At 38.1% G+C, this 25331-nt stretch overlaps 1 protein-coding gene across 1 annotated transcript in view; it reads right to left on the minus strand.

Moving 5' to 3' along the window:
• FYB1 (FYN binding protein 1) overlaps window positions 1-7607 on the minus strand; it is a 48852-nt gene extending 41245 nt beyond the window's left edge. The window contains exons 1-2 of the mRNA XM_032205943.1: window positions 7566-7607; window positions 275-1424 (exon numbers count right to left, since the gene is read on the minus strand). Of these exons, the coding sequence (XP_032061834.1) occupies window positions 275-1397 (1123 nt within the window). The 5' untranslated portion in view covers window positions 1398-1424; window positions 7566-7607. The remainder of the gene's footprint in view (window positions 1-274; window positions 1425-7565) is intronic.
• Window positions 7608-25331: the final 17724 nt, after the last annotated feature.

Consider the following 25331-nt stretch of genomic DNA (forward strand, 5'->3'; position numbering starts at 1 on the left):
TGTTGAGAAAAATACTTAAATTCTCTGCTACAAGTAATAAATACTTAACAGTTTCAAAAAACAAATGAACCCAACACAGAAAACATCCCTCTTACACTCTCTGCTGCTGAGGGAGAAGAAATATAATTTTAATTTCTGCCCTGTACAGAAGAGATGTCCGATGCACAGGTCTTGTGTTATTTCTGAACAGAATGGAGGATTCCAAATGAAATAAATAAAGTGCTAAATGGGTTAAAAAGAAATACTCATGAAAGCAAGAACAGAGAGCACTCACTGTCTTTTGGGATGCTCTTCTGGAACTTTTCCAGGTCCACGCTGGGTGGTCGGCAGGGTTTCTGCGGGGGCTGGCCCAGCTTGAACAGTGGGGGCAAGGCTTTCCTTTTTGGGGCTCCTGAGCTCTTGTCCCCATCCTCCTTTTCTTCTGACCCACCCAGTGACTTTCCTGCAGCAAACACTGTGCTCATCTTACGGAACTTGGGAGGAGATGAACCAGATTCTTCCTGGCTGACTTTGTTGAGAAAGATGTTCCTGGCAGCACTCACCCCCTTTTCTTCAGTCTTTTCATCCACGTTTTTGGCGGTGCCTTGCGATGAGCTGGACCAGTGGCCTGTAGGTTTCAGAGCCATGTTAGCAAAATGACTGCTTGCAGTTTCTGCAGCACAGTTACTATTTTCATCTGTTTCCTTTGCAGCTTTAAAAGAATGTATTTTTGGTCTAGGGCCTGCTACTCCTTTATGCAGAAGCGCATTTTTACTTGAAGTGTCTTCGCTGTGGGAGACCTCATGGTTTAGAGAAGGTTTCTGTGCAAGAGCTGGTTTAGAAGAAGGAGGCCTGGGCTCATTTTCTTGTGATGCGGACATGAACTTTTCCTTAACTCCAGCTACTTTTGAAAATACTGGTTTTGCCTCACTCTCCTGTGGTGCAAAATTTGAATTTGGTTTTGTTCCCAGAGGTCTTTTTTCTTTCTCATGAGGAGCAGTGCTAAGAGGCTTGTTGCCTGCAGGTTTTGGATACAGAGGCTTTGGCTCTTCTTTTGCCAAGTCACTGGTTTTGGTAGTGGGTTTAGTGCATCCAGTTTTTCCATCATTGTCCCTATTAGTTGCCTGAAGCTGAACCCCAAACCTTTGTGCCACTGGTTTCAAATATGGGGGCTTTGGATCCTTTTCTGTCTTATCATCAGCTGAAGGCTTGACCCCCAGAGCAGTCTTAGGATGAACAGGTTTGTGAAAGGTACTGGGTCCTGAAGGAGTAGTTGCATTTCCTTGACTTGCAAATTTCTCAAGTGCTGCTTTCCTTGTCTGTAATCCTGAATGGAGAGGTTGTCCTGCAATTTTGAAGGGTCGACTGTTACCAGAAACGTCCTCTGAGGGGTTGTTACCCGCGTTAAATTTCGCCATGAGTGACTTCACATCTGTTTTGCTGTCCTATGAGCATAGAGAAATAAAAAAGAAACAGCAGCAATGAGAAAGTCTCAGTTGCAATGTTCACACATACTGTACTTTAAAGAGTTTCCTGGTCTGAGGCTTGTAGTACTGCTGATTGGCTGTGCAGATATTGTAGCACATCTTCCTGTAGTGTTAGAGAAACTGAATATTTTGTTATTATACTTTGTTATTGAATATTTTGTTATTATTACATTGCTATGGTTATATAATCTAAAATTTTCACTCTAGGTAAATTTTCACTGTAAAATGCCTTTAAAGAGTGGTCATTCAGCTCCTTCCTACTATATAGTAATATGGTTCATACTATGGTATTTCATACTATATATTTTTTTTTTTTTTTTTTTTTTCTGGAATGGGGAAGTGAACACCTGTAAAATACATGAAAATACCTACTACTTCAAAATTAAAACATCCCCCCAAAATTATGAATTTCCTACAGTGAGAGGTGTAGACTGTGTTGAAACCTAGGCAATATGCCAGAATAGTGTTAATCCCATCAGATCTTTGAAGAACTGAAAGTTCGCTTGTGAAAACAGAAAATCTTCTGGTTTGGGGGGATCGGTGTCAGTTTTTCTTTCCCTTCTCAGCAATTATATTTCCTTCTGCTCTCTACACCCCACCCCCATTCTCCATACCCCTTTTGACAAGCTTTGTCCTTGTTTCTGTTCTACATTTTGTATTTGACAAAAACTGTGTATGGTTGGATGGAAAGTGAAAATATATGGAGAAGAATAGGAAGAAATGACAATCAGTAAGCACAAATAGTGTCAAAAACATTTAGCCTCTTGGAAAAAAAAAAAAAAAAAAGGAAAAAAAAAGAAAAAAGCGAACTTTTACCCATTTTTTTTTTTTTTTTTTACCAGGTGACTAAAATGCAGTTTCACTTGAAACTATCTTAATTGGTCAGATCTATTCATTACTGTTCAAGATCAGCCTTCAATATGAACTGAGAACAAAACCTCAACACAGTTTGATTCAGTGAAATTATAACACAGTGAAATGAAGGACCTGAGCAAAGTATAGTGAGCTGGTCCCACCACACTGGGCTGGGGCCACTCTTGGCTTCCGACTGTCCTCAGCAGCAGGGGGGTCCTTTGCCAGCAGACATTGGTGGCAGACTTACAGGTACAGTGGATACAGAGACATAACTGTTTCACAGCTTGTACTCAGTGGGATCTGTTTTGTGTGGGGAAGATAAAATATAACACTTAACAATATGAAGCAAGGATGCTATAACTAGGAGGGGCTCTGAACCATTTGTTTGGAAACAAAGAGTATCACTACCAAGTATAATATGTAAAGCTCTGGAAAAAAAAAAATTAGAAGGAGGTAGAAAAGTGTACTGTGTCTTCACTCAGTATGGTTTAATTGAATGTTCAGTAACTTAAAAACAAACAAACAATCAAAAAAACTTCATTAACAAGAGCTTATGAATTGTGGTTGTCTGCTCCTTTTGCCTTCTGATTGATTATATCATGTTATGAATTGCCCAGTACACTGTAGTAGTTTTACCCATGACTTCTGCAATATAAATTTCCTAGTTTTTCAATATCACCAAAAAAAAAAAAATCAGTCTTTCCAAACTGTATTGCATGGCAAAGTTACTTACAAGAAAAGAAGCCAAAACAAGATGAAACCTATCCCCACAGCACCATTGTTATCTCTTTTGCTCATGTAGGGAAGGGAGGAAGTACATGTTTACTATGGAGATTATCAGGTTTAAGCTATCTACTGCTGGTTACCACAAGTGCACTCAGACACACACACAAAATCACAATGCAGAGATACATATATCAGAATCATTCAAGATTCCTCCCGTAATTCTCCACAAAGCACTGATTTTACACATTCAAAGAGAAAGTTAAACTAATTGCTATGCCAGAAATAATACCAAAGACTTCTGTCTCTGATCTATTTGAATTAGTACTAATGCATGTTTCATTGGTGTTGTTTTTCTGTAACAAAATCTAATTACTGTAATGTCCCCTCAGTGTTTTAATTCTTCAGAACTTGTAAATGACAAGTTCTGTGATCAATTGCCTGGCCAACTCAGCAGCTCATTTGTTTGGAAAGGTGTAAGAATAAATTGATTCTTCTGCTATTCCTTCCATTTGTAATTTAAGAAAGTGTACTGTGTTAAACTACAGTAATGTGGATATTCTGGACAAGAGACTTTAAGCATATAGACCTTTTGGAACCTGGAACTACGATTTCAAAGAAATGTTTCATTTTATGATATGCAGTTTCTGAGAAGTTTTCTGCATCTTGGCAATAGCAACATCAGTTGTATTCATACAGGCTTTCAAATGCACTAAGCAATCCACTACTGCCGTGTTAGGACTGTTTATTTTCTCTAAGTCCTACTGAAGTCAATGATTTATTTTAATAAATTTCTTCCCGGTACTGTGAAAAGAACCTTGCATTAGTCATGCAGCTATACCAGCTCTTCAAGAGTAAAAAACATCACTCCTGGGGATGCAGAAGGGATTACAAACAGCACTGCAACTTCTCTTACTTACTTACAGTCAGTAGTGAGTAGTAAGGGTAACACTCTAAGAAATCGGGATGGTAAGAAACTGGGAAATCTTTCTGCTTCTTTTCAGTGTATGTCATCAATTATTGCTTTAATAAGCTTACTTTATAGCAGGAGCCACGTTGTGGATTGTAATGTGCAACCTGACTGGCCAGGTAGACAGATGGGGAACTGGGAAAAGGAGAATATTTTTTTTTGTGACCCTGCTCACAGAATAATCCCCACAGTTTCTGCATTTCCCTTCCCAGAAGTGACAGCAGTTACCTTTTCCATTAGCACATACAACAGGTTGTAATTCATGAAATGGGAACTTGAAAAGATTATGAAGTTAGATTAAGTTCACGCCAACCTTCCCACCCAAAGTGCAAACTGCCAGTTAGACAGAGGATTCTCATACAAGAAGTACATAGGTCACTTTCTGAACTTTCTTGCACTTTCTTGGGAAACTGCAATATTTTGGCCTTTCAGCTACTGAACTGAAATGGAAGAAGCACAAGGTAAACAGTAACATTTTCTTTGCAAGGAGATGGATGCATTATTCTAATGTGTTGGCTCATATCTAGAATAATGCTCTTGTTTTGGTTCCCAGATTTGTATGTACAGCACTTTCCCAGCTTCCACTGCCTTCAGCAAGAACCCACACAGGTAACAAAATTGTACAGAAGTCTTCCATGAGAAGATTATAATTACTTTTCAGTGTAAACAAGTACAATTCTTCATTATTTACAATATAACTGTTTTTTTTTTTTTTTTGTTTTGTTTTTTGTACTGAAGTACATTATAATGAGAACACAAGAAAAATAAATGTTTAAACTCCATTCTTCCTGACTTTTCTCTGAATATTTCAGTCTCAAATAACCTGTTAAAAACAAAACAAAACAAAAAATCCCACACTTCGTTTTGTTTTGTTTTGGCATAAATATATGTTATTTAAGTTCTAGTCTTGGTGAAGCCAAAAGATCATTTCACTTCAACTTCCCCTTGTGGTTGCTTTTTCTTCAAATAAATAGAAACACTGGATCAATGAAATCAACAGAAGATGTCTGTATGTAATCTTTAGTTAAGCAGATAACCTCTGTGAAACTGTTGACTGTACAAGAAACCATGCAGTTCTTCAAAATGCATGCAGGTCTGATTAATGAGACCAAAAAAACAAAACAAAACAAAACAAACAAACAAAAACTTCTTTTCACTTCTCACCTGTAACTTTTTCCTTTCTATTGCCACATGATAATGTCTCAACAGGTCTTTTAAAACTCATATTTCTTTTAACATAATAAAATCTTGGTAAATTTGCTAGGAGGCAGTGAAAGAAAGATTATAAAACTACCACCATTTTAAGAAGTATGTATATTCATGAATTCTGTGATAATGAAAAAAACCACAGAAGCTTATAACCACTGAATGAATTGGCTTCTAAACCATGAACAGGATATGATGATAAGGAACAGAATAAGGAAAGAAAAAGCAAGGAAAACGATGAATTAAAGTTAAATACAGATCTTATCTTAGCTGGCATCATAAAGGCCTGATTTGGGCTCTACTAAGGTTAAAGGGTTGAGGAAGTTTAGCTGTTTGCATAAGATGCTAGTGTTGTTCTAAATTCATTATAATTTATTGGAATTTTAGTGGAATAGGTTGCTCAGAGAAGCTGTGGATGCCCCATCCATGGAGGTGTTCAAGACCAGGTTAGATGAGGCCCTGAGCAAGCCATTCTATGATTCTATTGCTTGACTATTTCCCTTTCCAGATGGAGAGACTTCATAATTATATTTATGCAACACTTTTTATTTTTAGAAAAGATAAATAATTTCCAAGTTGCTTTTCTTCCCCTTGAATGTAATAATAATTATTAGTTAAAGAAGACTTCCTCTAATTGTGAGTTCAGCATTTGGACATTGGAACTAAGATGTTGCACTACTCTGTACCTCTGAATGTAAGTAGCACAAGTATGAAAAAAAGGCAGAAAGACAGCATCAGTCCAAGCAGAAAGACTTGCTGACACAATGATTGGCATACAAGAGGAAAGAACCCTTATCAAATTCAAAATAATGAAGAGGTGGGCTGTTTTGCTCGTTGCTTTTGTTTTGAAAGACAGACCTCAACAATGGAGAGGATATCCAGAAACCTAAAAGATTCTTTGGAGAAAGATCAATTGCCTATATGTCCTCCTGACTGAACCTTTTCAAATGTCTCTCTACCACCAGCAGACAAAATTATCACATTCACATGGATGTGCAACTATTGAAATTAGACAAGAATGTTCCAGCCTGACTATCGTCTTCATCATGCATTCCTCTACATCTCTTTTGTCCCTCTCTTGTCACATTTTCTCATCATTCACACAAATCATATGACCAACAACATCATAATGCAGAAAAATGTGAAGACAATGTAATTCTTGCACCCAAAGTGAGACCAGGACTAGTGAAGGCATAGGGCTTGACCAGAAGTGCTAGATGACATCTGAGCTTGGTCTCAAAATTGCTGTCACATCTTGCGCACCAGGCTAAAGGATCTACCCATGCATGGTCATCTCCTCATCCCTATGGTCTGGTAATTTCAACACAGAGATTAATTTTTCTTTTCTTCCTTCTTTTTGGTACTTGTTTACATCAAAATAGAAAAAAAAAACAGCAACTCAGTCTTCAACAACAGAAGCTTGGGAGCTTCAATGTTCCACCAAGAAATTCTGTCCAATAAAAGCTGATTGACTAATATAATTTTCTGAAAAAGTATGTTGATATTTTTTGATTAACCTGGTTTTATATAAGAATTAAGTTTCTTGATACTTAATACTTTTATATATATATTTTTTTTTCTCATATGCTAATCAATGACTTTCAGAATAATGTAGTTTTTATAGCAAGTATGCCAAGAAATTAAACAGCCAGATCCCTTCCTACTCAGAAGCCTGTTTGCATACAGTATATACAGCAAATACTTTAGGAGCATCTTTGATTTGACTCTGGTTATTCTACTACTATCAAGGTAACATGTCTGAGTCAGAAGATACAAAACCTTGAGTTCCCAACACTGAAAAGTTCCTACCATTACACTTTGAATTTTAAGATCCCATATGATTTATTTATCATTTATTATTATTAGTAGTAGTAGTATTTTTAGCATTAAGCCATTGAATACTGTTCTGACTCACTGTAGGAAAGAAAAATATTTTCCACAACCCACTACGAAAAGATACTTACCTACACTGATATCTTAATTAGGAGTATGGTATATTAAAAAATACCCTACCACAAAACAATCAGCCACAAATAATACAAAAGCAATTACGAGAAAAATAATTGCCTCATTTCTGTTACTCTTCAAAATGCAAAGGTCACTTACGTTAGGGCAGCTTTTAGTAAAATCTCAGGGAACCAAACACAAAGCTTTGAGAGAGAAAAGACCATTTAATCAACTTAACGTCTTTTCAGCTCCACAACTTATTTCAAGTAAGATCTACAATTAGCATTTCCACTTACATGAGGTTATATGCAATATATTGTACTGATTTTTTATTTTTTATTTTTTTATCCTGGAACTTTACAGTTTTATTTCTAAGACAAACATGTACATCAATTTACCTGGACTCCCCAAAGCTCCAAATATTTTGATACAGGCAGAAAAGCTGGCTCCCTCAATGAGAAAATCCACAGGGTTTGTCACATTAGTAGCCTGTGCTCTTTGCTAACAGAAGTTCTGCTTCTCAAAGAGGGTTTGCATAAGAATGCTGCTTGTGGTTTTTATTATCATGATCAGTAGAAAAAAGCTGCTCTCCACAGGATATTAGGCAAAAAGCAGTGGAGGAAAAGGGAACTAAAATTTGTTCAGACTGCTTAGGTGCTGTCATCAGCAATATTCACTATGTGATATTTAAAAGCAAAGTGAGCTCCAGTACTGCATTTACCCCATACTGCAGAGTCCTTTGAAGCTATATTGGTAAATACAAGCTTGAATCTTTACAGAATAATATTTAAGAAAACACGTGTGGTAATTACAAGCTTAAAGACAGTGGTGGACCTCTCGGATCAAGTTAAGTCCCCTGAGATAAAATTACTATTACATGTTTTATATTTGTCACTTTCCAATGATAATTTTGTCATTGTTGTTACGTCAGGCAACATTTTTTTTCTTAGTGGGAGATATGCAGTTCTGAGCTATTCATGAGTTCTTTATGCTATTCATTCTGTTGTACACTATTTGATTTATAAAATCATATTTATTTGTGAAAATAAACATTCATTGCCAGTGGTGAACCATTTATTATTAATCTTTAGGCAGACTGTGACTGTTGTTCTAGTTGGCAGTTTGCACAACTGTATTACAGTGTTAAATGTATCAATATAGACCTTTTTCACTGGTAAACAACACTGCAAGATTTGGCTCTCTGTAACAGCACTAGGCAAATCATACTGTGATCAAAGAATGAGCTCTTCTTTGCAACTCTGGCTGCTAGACAGTTCCTGCCATCTTCCCTTTCATCCAGTGCACAGAAAATAAATACATCTCTAACTGATAGAATGCTGCTGAGGAAATAAATTACAACAAACACAATAAAAATATCAGTTTAAGCTGTGAAATTGCTCCGAAAGTTGCCCATGTGCAATATCTATACTTTATGCTTCATTTCACACTTGGAGACGCAAGAGCTTCCTAAATCACCCCTCTTTTTATCCACATAGTTCTGTGGAGGATGTTTGTGAGTAGTTTGAGGGAATTAGTTGTTTTTAGCAGATGAGAGAATCTGAAGGAATTAATATTTTAAGGAACAAAACCTTCATGCCTGCAAGCGCATTATAGCTATTTTGCTTTTTTCCTATTTTTTTTTTTTCTCACCAAAATCCAACAAGCAGTAGCAGCAGAAACAGCAGAAATAACAGCATCACAAAATTATATTTAAGCAAGATAAACATATCAATAATAATAATGCCTTCCTTACATAATCATGCCATTCCAGACTCTGTGTAGACCAAAACTGACATCTAAATTCCAGCATAATATTCTCATGTGCAAAATTTATTACCAGTCATTTTTCATTTTTCATATTTTATTTTATTTATGTATTTATTTATTTTTGTAATAGAGCATTTACTCAGCTTTAGTTTCCACTTACCTTTGGGAAAAGTGGATGCTTAAACATTAAATTTGTCCAAAATAGATTAAAAAAGAAAAAAAAAAAAAGAGAAAAAAAGAAAAAAAATATCTTACTGACTTTTTTTCTGCTGTAAGTGCTAGTTCAGCCTTTTAAGGTAACTTTTATGTACTGATGTTGTCCTGTATTCTGAAATGTCTGGAGAGTCAGGCATTACTACCTGAACAGCTTAGGTTTCCAGTTCAGTGCTTATAGAAAATACAGTCATGATCTTGTTACCTCTGTGGCTGCAAACTGTAGTGGTGAAATGATACTGAGAAAAAGCAAGCAAATAAACAAACAAACAAACAAACAAAAACCCACAACCCTTTTTATTTCCATGTTAACACAGTTCGTTTCACTCATCTTAGTCTACTACGTGATCCCAAAACATATGTTACGTGACAACATAACAGAACTGATGGTGAATGAAGAATGAAATGGGAGATAAAGAATACAGAAATGATTTGCTTTATAAGGTAATCTTTAAAACATGCCTAAAAAAAAAAAAAAAAGCACATAGGAGATCACCTTTGGAACGCTACAAAAATATAATTAAAGCAAGTTGGCAATTCCCTTTGTAAATCAGAATATTATTCTTCCATCTCTAATATACAGTACATATATGTGGAGTGCTTGAGGAAGTCAATTTTAAGAGTTTTTCACTGAAGCCTGTATTTCGATCTCCTAACAAGTCTCAACAGATCTTTTGCCTCCTAGTGGCAGATCAGGAGCAGCAGAAGAAATGATGCATTTTTCCTGCTGAAAATCTGCTTACACATCCCTATACTCAGAGGATTAGTTTATCTGGTTTCATGCCACTCCTGAGGGATAATATTTCAAGTATCTGAATAGTGTTAAAGGACAAGACAAGAAGTTAATACACATGCTTAACACCGCTGTGCCAATCCTGGGAGTCTGGAGTTTTGAGAAAAAAGTGTCATCTAGATGTCATCCACGACAGGTAGCTATGGCAGTGATCTTGTTACAGTGATCCTTTGGAAAGTACCTGAAATTCAGTAGAAACCTGACATTCCTGAACACTGACAGGAGCTTCTGCATTCATTGCTACATTTCTTGCAGAAGCAGCCTACATTATCTTTGTATCTCCAGACAGGGCCAGACTTCCTGAAACATGTGCTGTTCAATTTCCCTGAGGTTGCTATTTGAAAGTGGGTTTAATATTTCTGACAGAGGTTTGATGCCGTTAGGAGCGAAGTAACAGCATTGTCTCATGTTTAAAATGTACTGTCATGTATATAGGAAGAGCTGGGCTTCCCAGATATTATTTGTGGACAGCTGACAGACAGGATTCCCTGAAAGCTCCTCATGTTGATGCTGTGGCTCTTTTAAACTGCCATAATTCAAGCCTTATAATCTTATAGCTGTTGAATTTTATTACAATATTTATGTTTGCCCAAACCAGGAGTTGTTGAAATCTGTTTCCACTATTTAGATCTCCTTGTATTAAAAGAAGGTAGAATCTGAAGAGTGAAGACAGAAGGCAAAAGATGATGTCAGAATCTAGGGTGGTTATACTTTGTAAATGATGTATTTCTGTCATCAGGGAAAGACCAGTGTACTCCAGAGTGTCACAGTCACATGCACACCTTGCAGAAGAAAAGTTATACTCCTGGTTTTCTGCTTGTTTGTAAGCACTGGTGCCGCTGATGCAAAACACCTTCAGTTAATAAATAAATAATTAAATATATAATTTCATTTAAAAGATTTGTATTTTATTTTATTTTATTTTATTATTTATTTATTTATTTATTTAAATTTGAGTATAGCAGTGCTATGCTCAGTCCAGGTAGACTGCAAGGAAATCCCAGGCTTTCATTAGACAGTTTAGAAAACTTCTTGAGAGCACAGGGCTTTCAGAGGCAGGCAGCAGCCATGACATGCTCAGGTGAACTGTTGTCCTTGGCCTCCCTCATTCTACCACTTGTGCCTCTCTGAGGGCCACAGCTGACCATCATTCGCAGCTTGACTGGAAAGTCTAATGAGCTGACTTGCAGGTGATATGTTTTTGCTGTGATTTCTGAATTTGCAGTTGCCAACTACTGGCTAGAAGGAAGAGGTCCCAGCCACAGGCCTGCTGGCTATTTGGTAAGGCAGGCAAGGTGAGAAGCTGCTAGAAGTAGTGGATGAGTGGAAGGTGGTAGAAACATGGATAAGAGGGAGGACAGATGAGCATGGTAGGGCTACAAGGAGCTGGGTGGGGGCAGTTCATGTGGGGAGAAGAGCTCTGGAAACGGGAGGCTGGGTAACCTTCTGCCTTTTCAAATGATGTTGTGCTCTGTCAATCCCCCTGTGCCTCTTGAAGGTGGCCTGGCCCTGCCCTACCATCGGATTGTGGGGCCCTGCCTTGCTCCATCCTCCCTGCCAGGGCTGAGCATGTCAGGGAGGGCCCCAGGAGTGGCTGGAGTGAGCATACGGGCGTGGAGCATGGGGCAGCCATCTTAGTAGTTGCTGTGACAGTTATGTCCTAATAGTGAGGGAGCGGAATGAAATGGGGAAAGGAGACAGAGGGTGAGAAGTGAATGAGGAAACAGTGTTCTCAAGCAAGAAGTTACTTCAATTCCCTACTCCTACCACATACACTTATGCAGGCAGGGGATTATCTGCTTGCTTGGCTTCCCCCTCAGCATCTCCCCGAGCTGCTGATACCAGGACGAGGAAGAAGTGGAAAAGCAAGAGGAACAGCCAGCTTTAGCAATAGACCCCTGACTTCCCTTTATCCTCCATGTGTCCTTCCCCTCTTCTGCCTGGGAAGAAAACAAATGTGCAAAAACATGCAAATCCCTCACCAGCAGTTATGCAAAGGCTGTGGGAGGGGAATGTCTCTGGACTCCCCATGATTTCACACACAAACTTTGCACTCTCCTTTCCTACCCCCTCACAGTCACAGAATGGCCAGGATTGGAAGGGACCTCTGAAGATCAACTAGTCCAACCCCCTTGTCGAGCAGCATCTCATAGAGCACACTGTGCAGGATGGCATCCAGGCAGGTTTTGAATATCTCCAGAGAAGGAGACTCCACAACCTCTCTGGACAACCTGTCCCAGTGTTCTGTCACCCTCATAGTAAACAAGTGCCCTCTTGTATTCAGCTGGAACCTCCTGTGCTTCAGTTTGTGCCCATTGCCTCTCCTCCTGTCACTGGGCACAACTGAAAAAAGAGTGGCTCCATCCTCTCAACACTCTCCCCTCAGATATTTATACACATTAACAAGGTCTCCCCTCAGTCTTCTTTTTTTCCAGGCTAAACAGGCCCAGATCTCAGCCTGTCCTTGTACATCAGGTGCTCCAGTCCTCTCATCATCTTTGTAGCTCTCCTCTGGACTCACTCCAGTAGTTCTATGTCCTTCTTGTTTAGGGGAGTCCAGAACTGGACACAGTACCCTGGGTGGGGCCTCACCAGGGTTGGGTAGAGGGGGAGGATCATCTCCCTTGAGCTGCTGGCAGCACTCTTCCAAATGCAGCCCCAGATACCATTGGCCTTCTTGGCCACAAGGGCACACTGCTGGCTCATGGTCAGCCAGTGGTTCACCAGGACTCCCAGGTCTCTCTCTGTAGTGCTGCTGTTCAGCAGGTCAGCCCCCAGCCTGTACTGGTGCTTGGGGTTGTTCCTCTCTAGGTGTAGAACCCAGCACTTGACCTTGTTGAACTTCATGAGGTTCCTCTCAGTCTTACCCTCAAGGCTGTCAAGGCCCTCTGAATGGCAGCACAGCCCTCTGGGGTATCAGCCACGCCTCTGAGCTTTGTGTTGTCAGCAAACTTGCTGAGCGTGCACTTTGCTCCATCATCCAGATTGTTGATGAACACGTTGAACAGCACTGGACCCTGTATTGACTTCTGGAGGACACTGGTAGCTACAGGCCTCCAACTAGACACTGCACCACTGAGCACATCCCTCTGAGCTGTGCCATCCAGTCACTTATCAATCCACCTCACTGTCCACTCATCAAGGCTGCACTTCCTGAGCTTGTCTATGAGAACGTTATGGGAGACAGTGTCAAAAACCTTGCTGAAGTCAAGGTAGACCACAGCCACCGCTCTCCCCTCATCTACATAGCTAGTCATCTCATAGAAAGCTATCAAATAGGTTAAGCATGATTTCCCCTCACAGCTCTTCAAGTCTCATCTGCTTTTTGTGTAGAGAAGCAAATAGAACCCCACCATTCCTAAAAAGCATCTTGGCTCCAGGCAAAGTCTTGGTTTCACTGCTTTCCCTTCTGGGCACAGAGGACTCGCAGCTGGTGTCTGGGCCTCTTCAGGTATCACCTATCTCAGTTACCATTAACTTTCCCTGGGAAGATGGCAGCAAAGGGCCTTTACCCTTCAAAATCTCCTCATTAAATATCTGAAGAAAATCATAGAAATATTTGTGAATTCAGCAATATAGGCTTTGTTATTATCATTTGATTTCTTATGAACAGATAGTAGCTAATGTCTGAGTCTTATTAATGGTGGGCAGGCTGCTTTTGCTTTTAAAAAAAAGATGTTTATTTTAACAAACAAACAAACCTATCAAAAGCAGACTTTCATGATCAATTTTGGTAAGGCAAGCGATCCCTGACAAAAATGTATTTTAAAGAGATGCAATTGACATCGTTCTACACTACAGATGCTCTCAAGTAAGTACCTATAGCAAGTATGTCTGAATTTGAAATGTGGAATAAAGAAAATGAAGGCTAAAGTTAAATTCTCAGTTGTCATGAATATTTCACCATTCTGCCTTTGCACCCCTTCATGGGGCTTCTGTGATAGTTCATATTATTTAGTATAACTGCAACCATTAACAATTTTAGAGTCTGTTCTCGTGGTCTTGGATTTTAACTTTATGCTGTATTACAAGTATTTTAATGTTCTAAAATAGGAAGGGGGAAAGGTTGGGTTAAAAAACTTGTTGCTTTACAGTTTAACCTTAATTATATTTTAGGAATGTTATTTATATTGCAATGAAACTTCCTTGACTTATGTTGTAAAGTCACTTTACCCAGACAGTCACATGGGTAAAAAGTGTGCATTTTTGCCTGTGCATCATTAACAGGTTTCAGGAAACAGATAGTTACTTTTTCATGCAAGTCCTGTTTATTCACTGAAGACTATGATACAGAAGGAAAAAACTATTATTTTCAGGCTGGAGCTCTTTTGCTTCTGGTCATGTGGCAAGAATAACATAAGGAAAGTCCAAAAAGGAGCTGCACTGTAGAGCTCACCAAACGCCATGTTCACCTAAGTAAGGTATCATGTAACACCAGTCTCTGATATTGTTGTATAATATCTCTTTTTCTAACATTAATGTAGTACTTTACAGGGGAGATCATTTACAAACACTTCTATTACAACTTTAATCTTTCATGACAAGCTTCTCAGCAGTTGAGAAATGCACATAACAAGAATTAATTTTAGCTGGAACTAATTTTACAACTTCAAGTGCAGTAGATTAAGCATGAGATATTTTGTCTACCTCTTAGAAAGGACTTACAAACTAATTAGTACTACAAACTTTCAAGGATTTTATCCCCAGTAGCACGTAATGACTTTTTTATAGAGACTCTGCTTTCGAAGTTCAGAAGCAGTTGGTAAAATTTTTGTGTTCTATGAGCACTACATGAATTACTTCAAAATGAGACATAGTAGTGACTCTCAGCTTTGCTTGCAGTTGTTGCTGTTCAGATGTTACCTCATCCACACCTGAACTGCAGATAATGTGCCTCCATACAAGAAATTATTGTGCTCAGTGCATGGCTGGTCAGAGACTTCACACAAGCAGTTTCCACACAGCAGCTAATCAGCTATAACTTGCTGGGCTGTGCAGCTCGATTATCAATTACCTGTTTCTCAGCTCATTTCATGATCTCAGTGCAGAGACTGAGTGCTAGCTGAGAGTGCAGATCTAGGCCAAAGCACAGTGAAATGGAACTTGGCAACTGAAAGCATTTAAGGTTATTTTTTTGTAGAGCTAAAAATGTGTTATAAGAAGGTAGAGAATACACTGGAATCCCTGCCTATGTACAGTATAAAGTAGGGAGATGACTGTAGAATCAGGGTCTGGGTTATAAAAGGGAGGACATATGATAAAAGAGTGAGGCAAGAACACACTTCATGCTCAGGTACTTCCACTGGGCAAATGGAGTTTTAGAATCCCTTACATAGGCCTTGCATGCTTGCTTTCTTGCTGCAGACTCATTATACATATAGAGCATCATTTATCCGTTTGCCACTCATCCCGTGCATAGTTTCTGCAACTTCTGTTAGTCAACAGTTTAACAACCTCAATGGAAAATTCACAATAGAAAAATTGAGCCTGTGCTGCCATAGTGTTCAGTCACTTTGGCAAGCAGCACTTTCTCAGTGTTGGTGTGGGGCATGGGACACCACATAATTACACCTTAAAATGGTGTAATCAAAGAGCTAGGATGCTGTAATGATGTCTACCATTCTTCATATGCGTTTGTAACAGTGAAGTTCTGTTGGGGGAAGCAGTTCCCCACTCGTAGCCCACAGGTTTGATACTACACAAATTTAAGACTGCTCTATATCACATCACTGAATAAATGCAGATTGAAAATATTCAAGGAAGTAGAAAGAAAGAGAGAGAAAGAGAGAGAAAGGAAAGAGAGAGAAAGAGAGAAAGAAAGAGAAAAAAGAGAGAGAGAAAGAAAGAGAGAGAAAAAAAGAGAAAGAAAGAAAGAAGGAAAGAAAGAAAGAAGGAAAGAATGAAAGAAAGAAGGAAAAAAAAAAAGGAGAAAAAAACCCAAGGGACTGTGGCATGGGAGCAGAAGTGCTTTTCAGTCTAGAGTATATCACTGCTTGAGGTTACAGGACAACAAAACAAGAGACAGAGGATTAGAATAACTGCATGAGAGGAGTGACTGGGAAAGGAGTCCCTAAACCAACATTGCAGTGGAAGAGAAGGATGGTAGGAACATACTCTTTAAACATAGCTTCAGGACAGCTGTGTCGGTTAGAGAGGAACAAAGAAAATATATACAGAAAAAAATTTCTGTGCCTCACATGGGCAGAATCCTTCTTGGTCCTCTCACGTCTCCCAGCTTCAATGTCTACCATACAAGCCTTTTGTACATTTTGATACTTTTCTTCCTGGAAGAATGGACTGGTCAAACCTCAGAATTGTTTTAATGTAAGTGAGAATTTTGTAGTCTGACCAACACTTTGGATTGAAAAAAATCCTTGAAAAAGCTTGGCAGAGTGGCTGACACACCAGAGGCTTGTGCAGCCATTCAGAAAGACCTGGACAGGCTGGAGAGCTGGGTGGAGAGGAGCCCCATGAGGTTCAACAAGGGCAACTGCAGGGTCCTGCACCTGGGGAGGAACAACCCCAGGCACTAGTACAGGCTGGGGGCTGACATGTTGGAGAGCAGATCTGCGGAGAGGGACCTGGGGTCAAGTTGGAGAGCAGGCTGACCATGACCCAGCAATGTGCCCTTGTGTCCAAGAAAGCCAGTAAGATCCTAGGCTACACCAGCAGGAGTGTGGACAAGGGAGGTGATCCTTCCCCTCTACTCAGCCCTGGTGAGGCCACACATGGAGTATTGTGTCCAGTTCTGGGCTCCCTAGTACAAGAGGGACATAGAACTTTTAGAGAGAGTCCAGCGTAGAGCCACGAAGATGATTAAGGGATTGGAGCATCTGTCTCGTGAGCTGGGCCTGTTTAACCTAGAGAAGAGGACATTGAGAGGGAAGTTTATGAACCTCTACAAATACCTGAGGGGACAATGTAAAGAAGATGGGGACAAACTTTTCTCGGTGGCCAGTGATAAGGCAAGGGTAATGGGTATAAATTGAAAAACAGGAGGTTTCAGCACCATATGGAACTTCTTCACAGTTTGGGTGGCAGAGCACTGGAACAGGCTGCCTGTTTTTTTCTTTTCTTCTCTCTCTCTCTCTCTTTTTTTTTATTTTATTTTATTTTCTTTTCTTTTTCTGTGGAATCAATCCTTGGTGCTTGCACAATGGTGACCTCTAATGGAGGAACCACTCCCACTATGAATCATAGCCCCACAGAATAGTTTAAGTAGGGAGGGACCTCCAGAAGTCATCTTGTCCATCTTTCTACTCAGAGCAGGGCCAATACTTTCCTGATTGCTCAGAGCATTCTCTAATGGGGTTTTGACTACCTGCGAGAATGAAGATGCTGCAGTCCTCGTCCTTTCTGTCTCATTATTTGGTTTCCCTCACCAGGGTGTGCGTGTATGTCCAACTGGGTTTTCCCTTTTTGCAGCTTGTTTCGAAAGCCTGTTGTTTCCATTTAATCATTGAAGTGTAGCTTTCTTTAATCATGAAAGTGTAGCTTACTGTGTTTGTTATTTGCAGGCACTCGAATCTGCAAATGAAAAGTGGAAACCTAATTCAGCAGGGTCTATTTTAGTTTTATTATCTTTTCACAGTGGCTAACTGCCATGACAGATAAGGAGACTGCACATACCAGCCTTTCTGCTCCAAGAAATAAAAAGTGTTTGGGGAAATGTGTACATTGCTGTTTGTTGTTGAGCAGTAGCTAGACTGATGAAAGCTAAGGCTAGCCAGCTGGGCATCTGTTTAAGGATGAGCTGTTGTGAAGTTCGTTGATTGCACAGGATGCATATGTTGTGGAGGATAGAACAGCTACTGGCTGTGGTGGGGAAAAGAAAGGAAAAAAAAAAAAAAAAAAGGAGAAAAGCACCAGTGTTAGACTAAGGTAGGTCTGTGCATTCTTGAAGGCTACATAAATTTTAGCCCTCTCAGCTGCTCTCAGAGGCTAAGTGAAAGAGATTTGATAGAAAACTCATGATGCGTAGGGAATATATTCAGATCAATGGAAACCCAGTTGTAGAGTAATGAATGAATTAAGAGACAGAGGTCTAAAAAGGCCTCAGTGGGGCCAGCTGTAAAGACAGAACCACCGTGGGATAAACTGCAGGGCCTGTAAACACTTGAAAAGATTAAAAAGATTCAAAAAGGGTTGGGAAAATAGTTGAAAAAATTTCTGAGAGATGGAATAGATCAATGGTTGTAGCAAAATTACTGTTTTGAGAGGCTTTGAACAGGGGACATGATTTCCAAACATTTTTCTTCTCCTTCCTCCAATGAGAATAAGAATACCACTCTCCCTATGTCTCGTCCACAGAATCAAAAGGCAGACTCCCTCAAAAGATTAGAGAAGGGCTCTAATATTGTAGTGGTTGTGACACTTCAAAATTTTATTACACAAGTGTTAGAGATGCATCAGCAGAAATAGAAGGAACATCCAGCCGTAGATGTGAATCCAAATGGCATAAAATTTCTCTGATCCTTGTTCCATTTTGTGAAAATTTAAGCCCCTCAAGAACAGTTTATGTTTTGGCAAATTCTATGACTTGAGATTGGCAAAGGAGTGTCCCATTTTTAAGAACATATAATAAATAATTACTATGATTTTTCACACCTTTCAGTGATGACAAGAAAAGCAGGGGGACATTGTTCACAACTTCAATACAAGAACATAGGCGATGCTTTTGTTTTCGTCATATCTGTTTGTTGTTGTTATTGTTGTTTTTTTAATATCAATTTTCTGTGTATTCCAGCTTTTGGATTAAGGGATGCTGCTGAAGGCAGATGTTATTTTTGTTCATTTCACATTATTTCTATTAAGAGCCCTAAACTCTGATGGAGAATTTTTATTCTTATTTTTGATTTGTTGGATTTTCTTAATTAAAAGATGATTTGTGTGAATGTTCTCTTTGTAAGAAAAAATAGCTTAAAAAAAGTATTATTCTTGAAATAAGCCTACAAATATCCTCAGGTTCTTAATTCCAGGCTGCTAATGCAAATATGTATGACTTACTGATAAATATTTAAACATATTAAAACACAATTCATTTACAACTTCAAGAAATAAAAAGAGCACATTTGGATGTTGTTCTGTGTCATCTGTCTTAAACGATCAGGAGACATTCACAATATAGTTACATGAGAAATGTGTAGGGTAAATGACTACTGAAAGTTCTCATACAAATATAAACATTCTGTTTTCAAAAGGAAGAGGATATTAGGAAAATGTTGCTAATTAACATCTTTGAGTTGGAGCATAGAGAAATACGGTAGCTGTAATAAATGGTGACAAACATGATTTCAAGAAAAGCTGTCAAGATGTGTAAGCTTTTTCTTGAAATCAAAATGTTTTTATTTGAAAAAATAAAATGAATTGAATGAATGAATTGAAAAATTCCTCCTTCCTTTGGTGTTTTAAAAAAGATGATAGTTTGGCAGTACTGGAGAAAGGGTGCTGGGAGCATTGCATTAACTTCTGCGTCTTACTCTTAGTCTAGGAGAAGCAGACACGTAAAATACAATGCTTTTCATGTTATAATTTGGGTGGCAAAGGGAAAGATTGGGATCATTTTGTATCTTAGAGTGAGGTAATTAAATGTGTTATGTTCTGTCTCTGCTTCACATTTGTTTATTAATATTTTTTTATTGTTTTCTCATCTACATACCTAACACATTTGCCTATCTTAGCCTATGTATTATTACAATTGTATTATTGTTATTGTTATTATTTTATTTCTCCAGGAGGAGAAAAAAAACTAAGGGATGAAAGTGGTATGAAGGTTCAATAAAGGTATTATTGTGTTGAATTTTCAGGGTCTTTACAAGTCTGTGCACTGACCAAGTCACATAGTGCAGGGGTGTGGAAAGTAGTTCATTCCACTTCTGTTAAGTAGGCCAAGCTGATTTTAGTGTGGATGGGCTGATCCACACTAAAATCAGCTTGTGGATGGCTGTAGCTAGTTCTGTCTTGCCAGTGTTTTTCTTTAATAATATGGTCTTTCATGTTTACAGCAAGACATTTTGGGATAACAGGGATCCCAGAGCTTGAGATGTTCTGAGTCCAGTTTGTCCCTCCGTAACAATATAGAGGCATCACTTGGCATTATGTCTGCATAGAGTTTAGCTGTCTTAGAGTATACTCTAGACAATCCATTACTTTTCCACTGCTTGAATAGCTTTATCATTACATTTTTTTTCCTTGGTGTCTTATACAGGAAGCTGGAAAGAATTTTTGGATTTATTTGAAACAGATGCTCATTTGTATTTAAAATATTTTTGAAAGTATCCAAAAGATCTAGAAAAAAGTATTCCATTTCTCTCATTTTTGTTTCCCTCACTCTTTGTTTCTCTTTGCTTCTTGTGATTCACTTGGGCTTGACAAACAGAGAAGTGTGCCTGTCTCACAAAGAGAATAGCATTCTGAACATTTTCTTTTTCTTAGTCCTGCAAGTTGTGTTTTACACAAAATGATTTCAAAATCTGCTGTGTTCACAGTTAAGCAAGACATAACTTGAGTTACTAGACTTCTGTGGCTATCTGAAGTCCAGTGACCTCTCTAGTCTTTGCAGAAAGGTAGAGGTCACTTTGCATAGAATTCCTTGCAAGGCTGGTCCTTCAGAGTGTGGGTAGGTCTTCAGCTTTTCAGAGAGGCCAATTCTGTGTATTCTGGTACAGAATCATCAGGACTCCATTAAGTCACAAAAGTTGGATATAAAATATAGCACTAGAAAACAGGGATTATATTTTTCCTGGTGAAAATAATGATATTAAAATGTATTGGCCTGATATCTCTCATCTCTCTCTCTCTCTCTCTCTCTCTCTCTCTCTCTTTTTTTTTTTTTTTTTTTTACCCTCCCCCCCCCCTTTTATAGAGGGAAATTTGAGACACCTTGGTTATTGGAAAAATGTCCTTTCCTTGTAAAAATGTTCAGCTGCTCTTTACTTTCATTTACCTCTAGATAGTGGTCAGAAAATAAACCCCAAGGTAAGAGAGTGCCCTAAGCACCAAATAGAAGATTAATAAAGGTTGGTGGGAGAAGTTTCCACCTCTTTTGTTGACAGTGATTGGTTTGCATGAAATATGTGAGGATTCTTTGGTTCAGAGAAGGAGAAAGTGTAAAGTGTGTCTATAGACTAATAATTACAACACTCACTTAGACCTAGTTTCCATGCACTGCTCCAAGCACTTATTTATTTATTTATTTATGACAAACCAAAGGTAACTCTTTCCCTCATGTCTACTTTGGTCACAGAGCAATTGAACTGCTGATGATGCAGCAGTCCCTTCCAAATGGACCTGATAATCTGGTGAGATAGAGAAGAATACATAATTTATAAATGCACTGAAATGAGTCACAAGAAATCTTAAATGGGGGAATCTGCATGACAAAACTTTCTTGTCAAAATCTGAGACATATTCAATGATAGACAGATTATGAGCCTATCAAGCATGGACTTTTGGACATGCTGCATATGTGTCTCTAACCGTGTCTTAGCGTTTTAGATTGAACACACAAAGTCTGAGGGCCTGAAGTTTCACATGATTACCTTGTATTTACATCTGCTTTCCTTGCCTTTATTTCTTGTCTTGTGAACTAGACAATACTTGTAAGGTGTTTAAACATCTTATAAAACTCTGAACTCCTCCTTGATGAAAGAACATCAAGATAACATCTTGTCAAACATACCTGCCTCATTCTTAAAATGGTTAACCAAAAAAATAGGTCTCCATAACCTTCATCAAAGCTTCCAATGACAAAATTTTTACAGCCTGATCAAGCATTCTGTTCTCCTACTTCACTATTCTCAAACTTCCCCCCCCCTCCCCAATATTTAAGCTGAACAATTAGCATGACAACAATTAGCAGATTCCTTTATCTGTGAAACTATAGCATCACCTTCTTTCTCCCCTTGATTTCAAAGAATAGCATGGCAAAATAGAGGAACTTCAATTTGAACAACCTTAGCATTTGCTGAAATTTAGTGGTACAGCTTTACTGAAAGCATGATGTGTTTGTACACCTTTCACTGTTAACTAAAGCAACTCAACTCTGGGACCTTGAAACAATAAGTTTCGGAAGTATACCAAGAAATAAAGTCAGATTGTGAAAGAGTATTCTTTTTTCTGAAGGTAAAGCTTAAGAGGAAGCGTTAGTATAACTGTTTGGAAATCCCTCAGGGTTTTCCCTTTAGGTAGTATGATAGTCTGGAAAAGAAACAAAGCTGTAGTTGTATGAAACCTGTAACTTCTAAAAAAAAGAGCACTTTCTACCTATCTATCAATGAAAAAATGAAGGAAGAGTGATTTGGAGGAAAAAATAGGTATAAAAGAAGTCAGGATATCACACACTGTAAATTTCTGAATGGACGTGGTCTGAATCTATCTGGTCTGTGGAATTCATTTTGTTTTGTTTTTCGGTGGTTCTATGTACTTCATGAGTTGACTCTCATGGTACTGTGCTTGTTATTACATTCATGCCAGATTCTGTATTTTTCTGCATGTGCCCTGGGGACAAGATCACTTTTTCTAAATAGCAATTTTTATTTTTATTTTTTAATAACTACACTAATGAATTACATTCTTCTTGTTACCCAGAGAAATCGTGGATGCCCCATCCCTGGAGATGTTTAAGACCAGGCTGGATGAGACCCTTCACAGCTGAATTAGTATGTGGCATCCCTGTCCATGATAAAGTAGATAATCCTAGAAAGCATCTCAGGAAACAAACATCCCTAGCTTTGACATACCCCTTAATGTATTTCTTTGTCCTCCACTGTGTCACTTTATAGGCCTGACTCATGTCTAAGGATAAGTGCTTATTCCATTTTTTTGTTGTACATACTCTTTCAAACAAATAAAGAAACCCAAGGGAACACTTTTCCTTCATTTAGGATATAATCACTTATAAATAAATAGAAGTTGTTTTTTTTTTTTTTTTTTTTTTTTCTTTTCTGATTATCCATTAAAACAGACCACTTGATTAAGTTGCCATTTGTTCTGTGTGACAAAAATTTTCTCTCAAAGGGCTTGGAGCTTTAGAGAGATTTACAGAAAAAAGTGGCACTGTTAATTGTTGCTTATTTTCAAACTTCTTTTGGCAACAGCAGAAGCACTGCATCCAACATATTTACATATGTGCATACTCCTTCTAAACAAACCCTCCTGTGAAAACAGCTAGACATTGCTCTACATGCCAATAGAGCAACTTCATGTTTGCCTCACAATTTTTAATGCAGGATTTGGCAAGTGCAAAGGCTTCATGTGTATTTGGCTCTCCTGAATTGGTAACTCGAGTTGAAGAATCTCTGCAACAACAGCAATTCAGCATGTCACAGCACCGTGAGATGTTAGTTTGCTATAGCTGTTGTGCCTAGTCAGATCCCTTTTACGCGTGCGTAAATCCAGAGTAAATCAAGTGACTTGAATTGAATTTTTTTGTAAACAAGTATAGTATTTCTCTCTTTATCAGTTTATCCTACACATTACAACATTACAACAGAATGTTAAAAAAGAAATAAATAGAATGAGAAGAAATAATCAGTTTTATTTTTTAAATATCAAAAGGTCATTTAAACTATTTAAAGCCATTTTTTTCAGATTCAGGGGGAACTAAATCACTGTATAAAACAGAGGAAACCTCAGCCAAAACCCTCCAAAATTTGTGAAACACTATTAAATGTAAACTGCATTCTGCATTCAATCCTATTTCACATTGTCATTTTATATGAGTTTCTTGTAATGGACATTAGGCCTTTTACCCAAGAGGATACTGAATTCTGTATCTTGGGTTCCTATCTATATTTCATAAAGTACCTTTTCTCTCTTGGAACAAGATTGGCATATTCAAATAAGAAACACCTCTTTGTTACTGCTACTACTTTCAGGAAAAAAGTATATATATTCAGAAAAAATGTATATATATACATATGCCCTTTATTTGGGCATATATACAATGATGAAAGTATACAAGCTAGTCCAGGAGTCTTAAACTATTTCTTGGAGAAAAAACAGTCTGAAACACTATTCAGATTACACAATTTTTACCATTTATCTGAAAAATCACTTGCCTCAAAATTTTTGACTCAGTTTGTTAGTAAAATAGTTTCCAAAAATAGCTGCAAATATTTAGGTTTGGAATTTTTAAGAATGTTTCTTTTTATGGAAAAAAAATCTAAAGATTAGCAAAAAATACAACTATGCTGCAAGTTTACAGATAAAAGCACAAATCTTGTTTGTTTGTTTGTTTTTTGTTTCAGAGGACTTCTGAATTAAACTAGGATAGTGCAGTGGCTTCCTAGAAATGTAATTAAGGGTCTTTACTCATTCCCATTTTTGCTTAGTGTCTTATTGACACCCAGCTTCAGAATTCCCCTAGATGCACAAATTAATTTGTCCACTTAGCCTTGAAAGAAGCTGTTGCTTCTTCCTTAATCTTGAATTTCAGAATCAGTAAGGCATACACAAACCAGTTCAGAGTGTGAAGAAGCTGAAAAAGACTAAAAAGTCTCCTCATGCCCTCAAAAGCAGGAAGTCAGCTACAAGGAACTGAATTGAAAATTATTAGAAATATGTTTAGAGCTTTACAGTTACATCCACTGCAGTTTTAATAATGAATCTTATATACCCATGTAGTAAAAATAAAATGAATAGAGCTCTGTACTTACCATAGTTTTTGTGTCTCTGTCTCATACAAGTCTGCTAAAGAGTATGTGCTGTACTGGACAGAGTCAAAAATGTTCTTTGTCCTTCACTGTGCACTTCCTTTTTTGAAAGTGTATGTGGTCTATCCAGCCTTCACAGGAAAAGATATCAGCAAAATCCTTGTTTTGCATATTATCAGAGACGTAACAGAAATTTTTACAGCATTTGTTTGGGATACACTGCAGCACTGTGAAGGACAAATGACAGTGAAGGAGCATTCATTCATTTTATGAGCTCCAAGATTATAATGAAAAACGGGTATGTGCTGATGAGAAAAATATATAGTTATGTTTTCACTAATCTTTTGCAGAATTAAAGAAGCAAATATATATATATTATTTATTTATTTATTTGTCTTTCATATTCAGGGTTCCCAAGTTTTCACGTATTTAAACTTTATAACCTACCTCATATACCTCTTCTTCTGGCTCAGGTTTGCATGAATGTTTAAAATCTGAAGCCTTTTTCTTCCTATAGTAAGCTGACCTGTATTTCTGTCCACTAACTTCTGACTCATTAGGTCTGCCTAGCTCATAGTATCAGAAAAATAGGGTTCTGGTCCAGCAGGTTATTAAAGCCCTGCACTGCCAGACCTCCTTTGCACAAGAAGTTAAGGAAGAAATGGGATAAACCTTACTGGGTTGGGTGTAACAAAGAAAGCTAAACCAGAGGTTCTTCAGCAAGATGATTGAAAAGA

The sequence above is a fragment of the Aythya fuligula genome, chromosome Z (genome assembly GCF_009819795.1).
Source record: "Aythya fuligula isolate bAytFul2 chromosome Z, bAytFul2.pri, whole genome shotgun sequence".
NCBI classification, from domain to species: Eukaryota; Metazoa; Chordata; class Aves; order Anseriformes; family Anatidae; genus Aythya; species Aythya fuligula.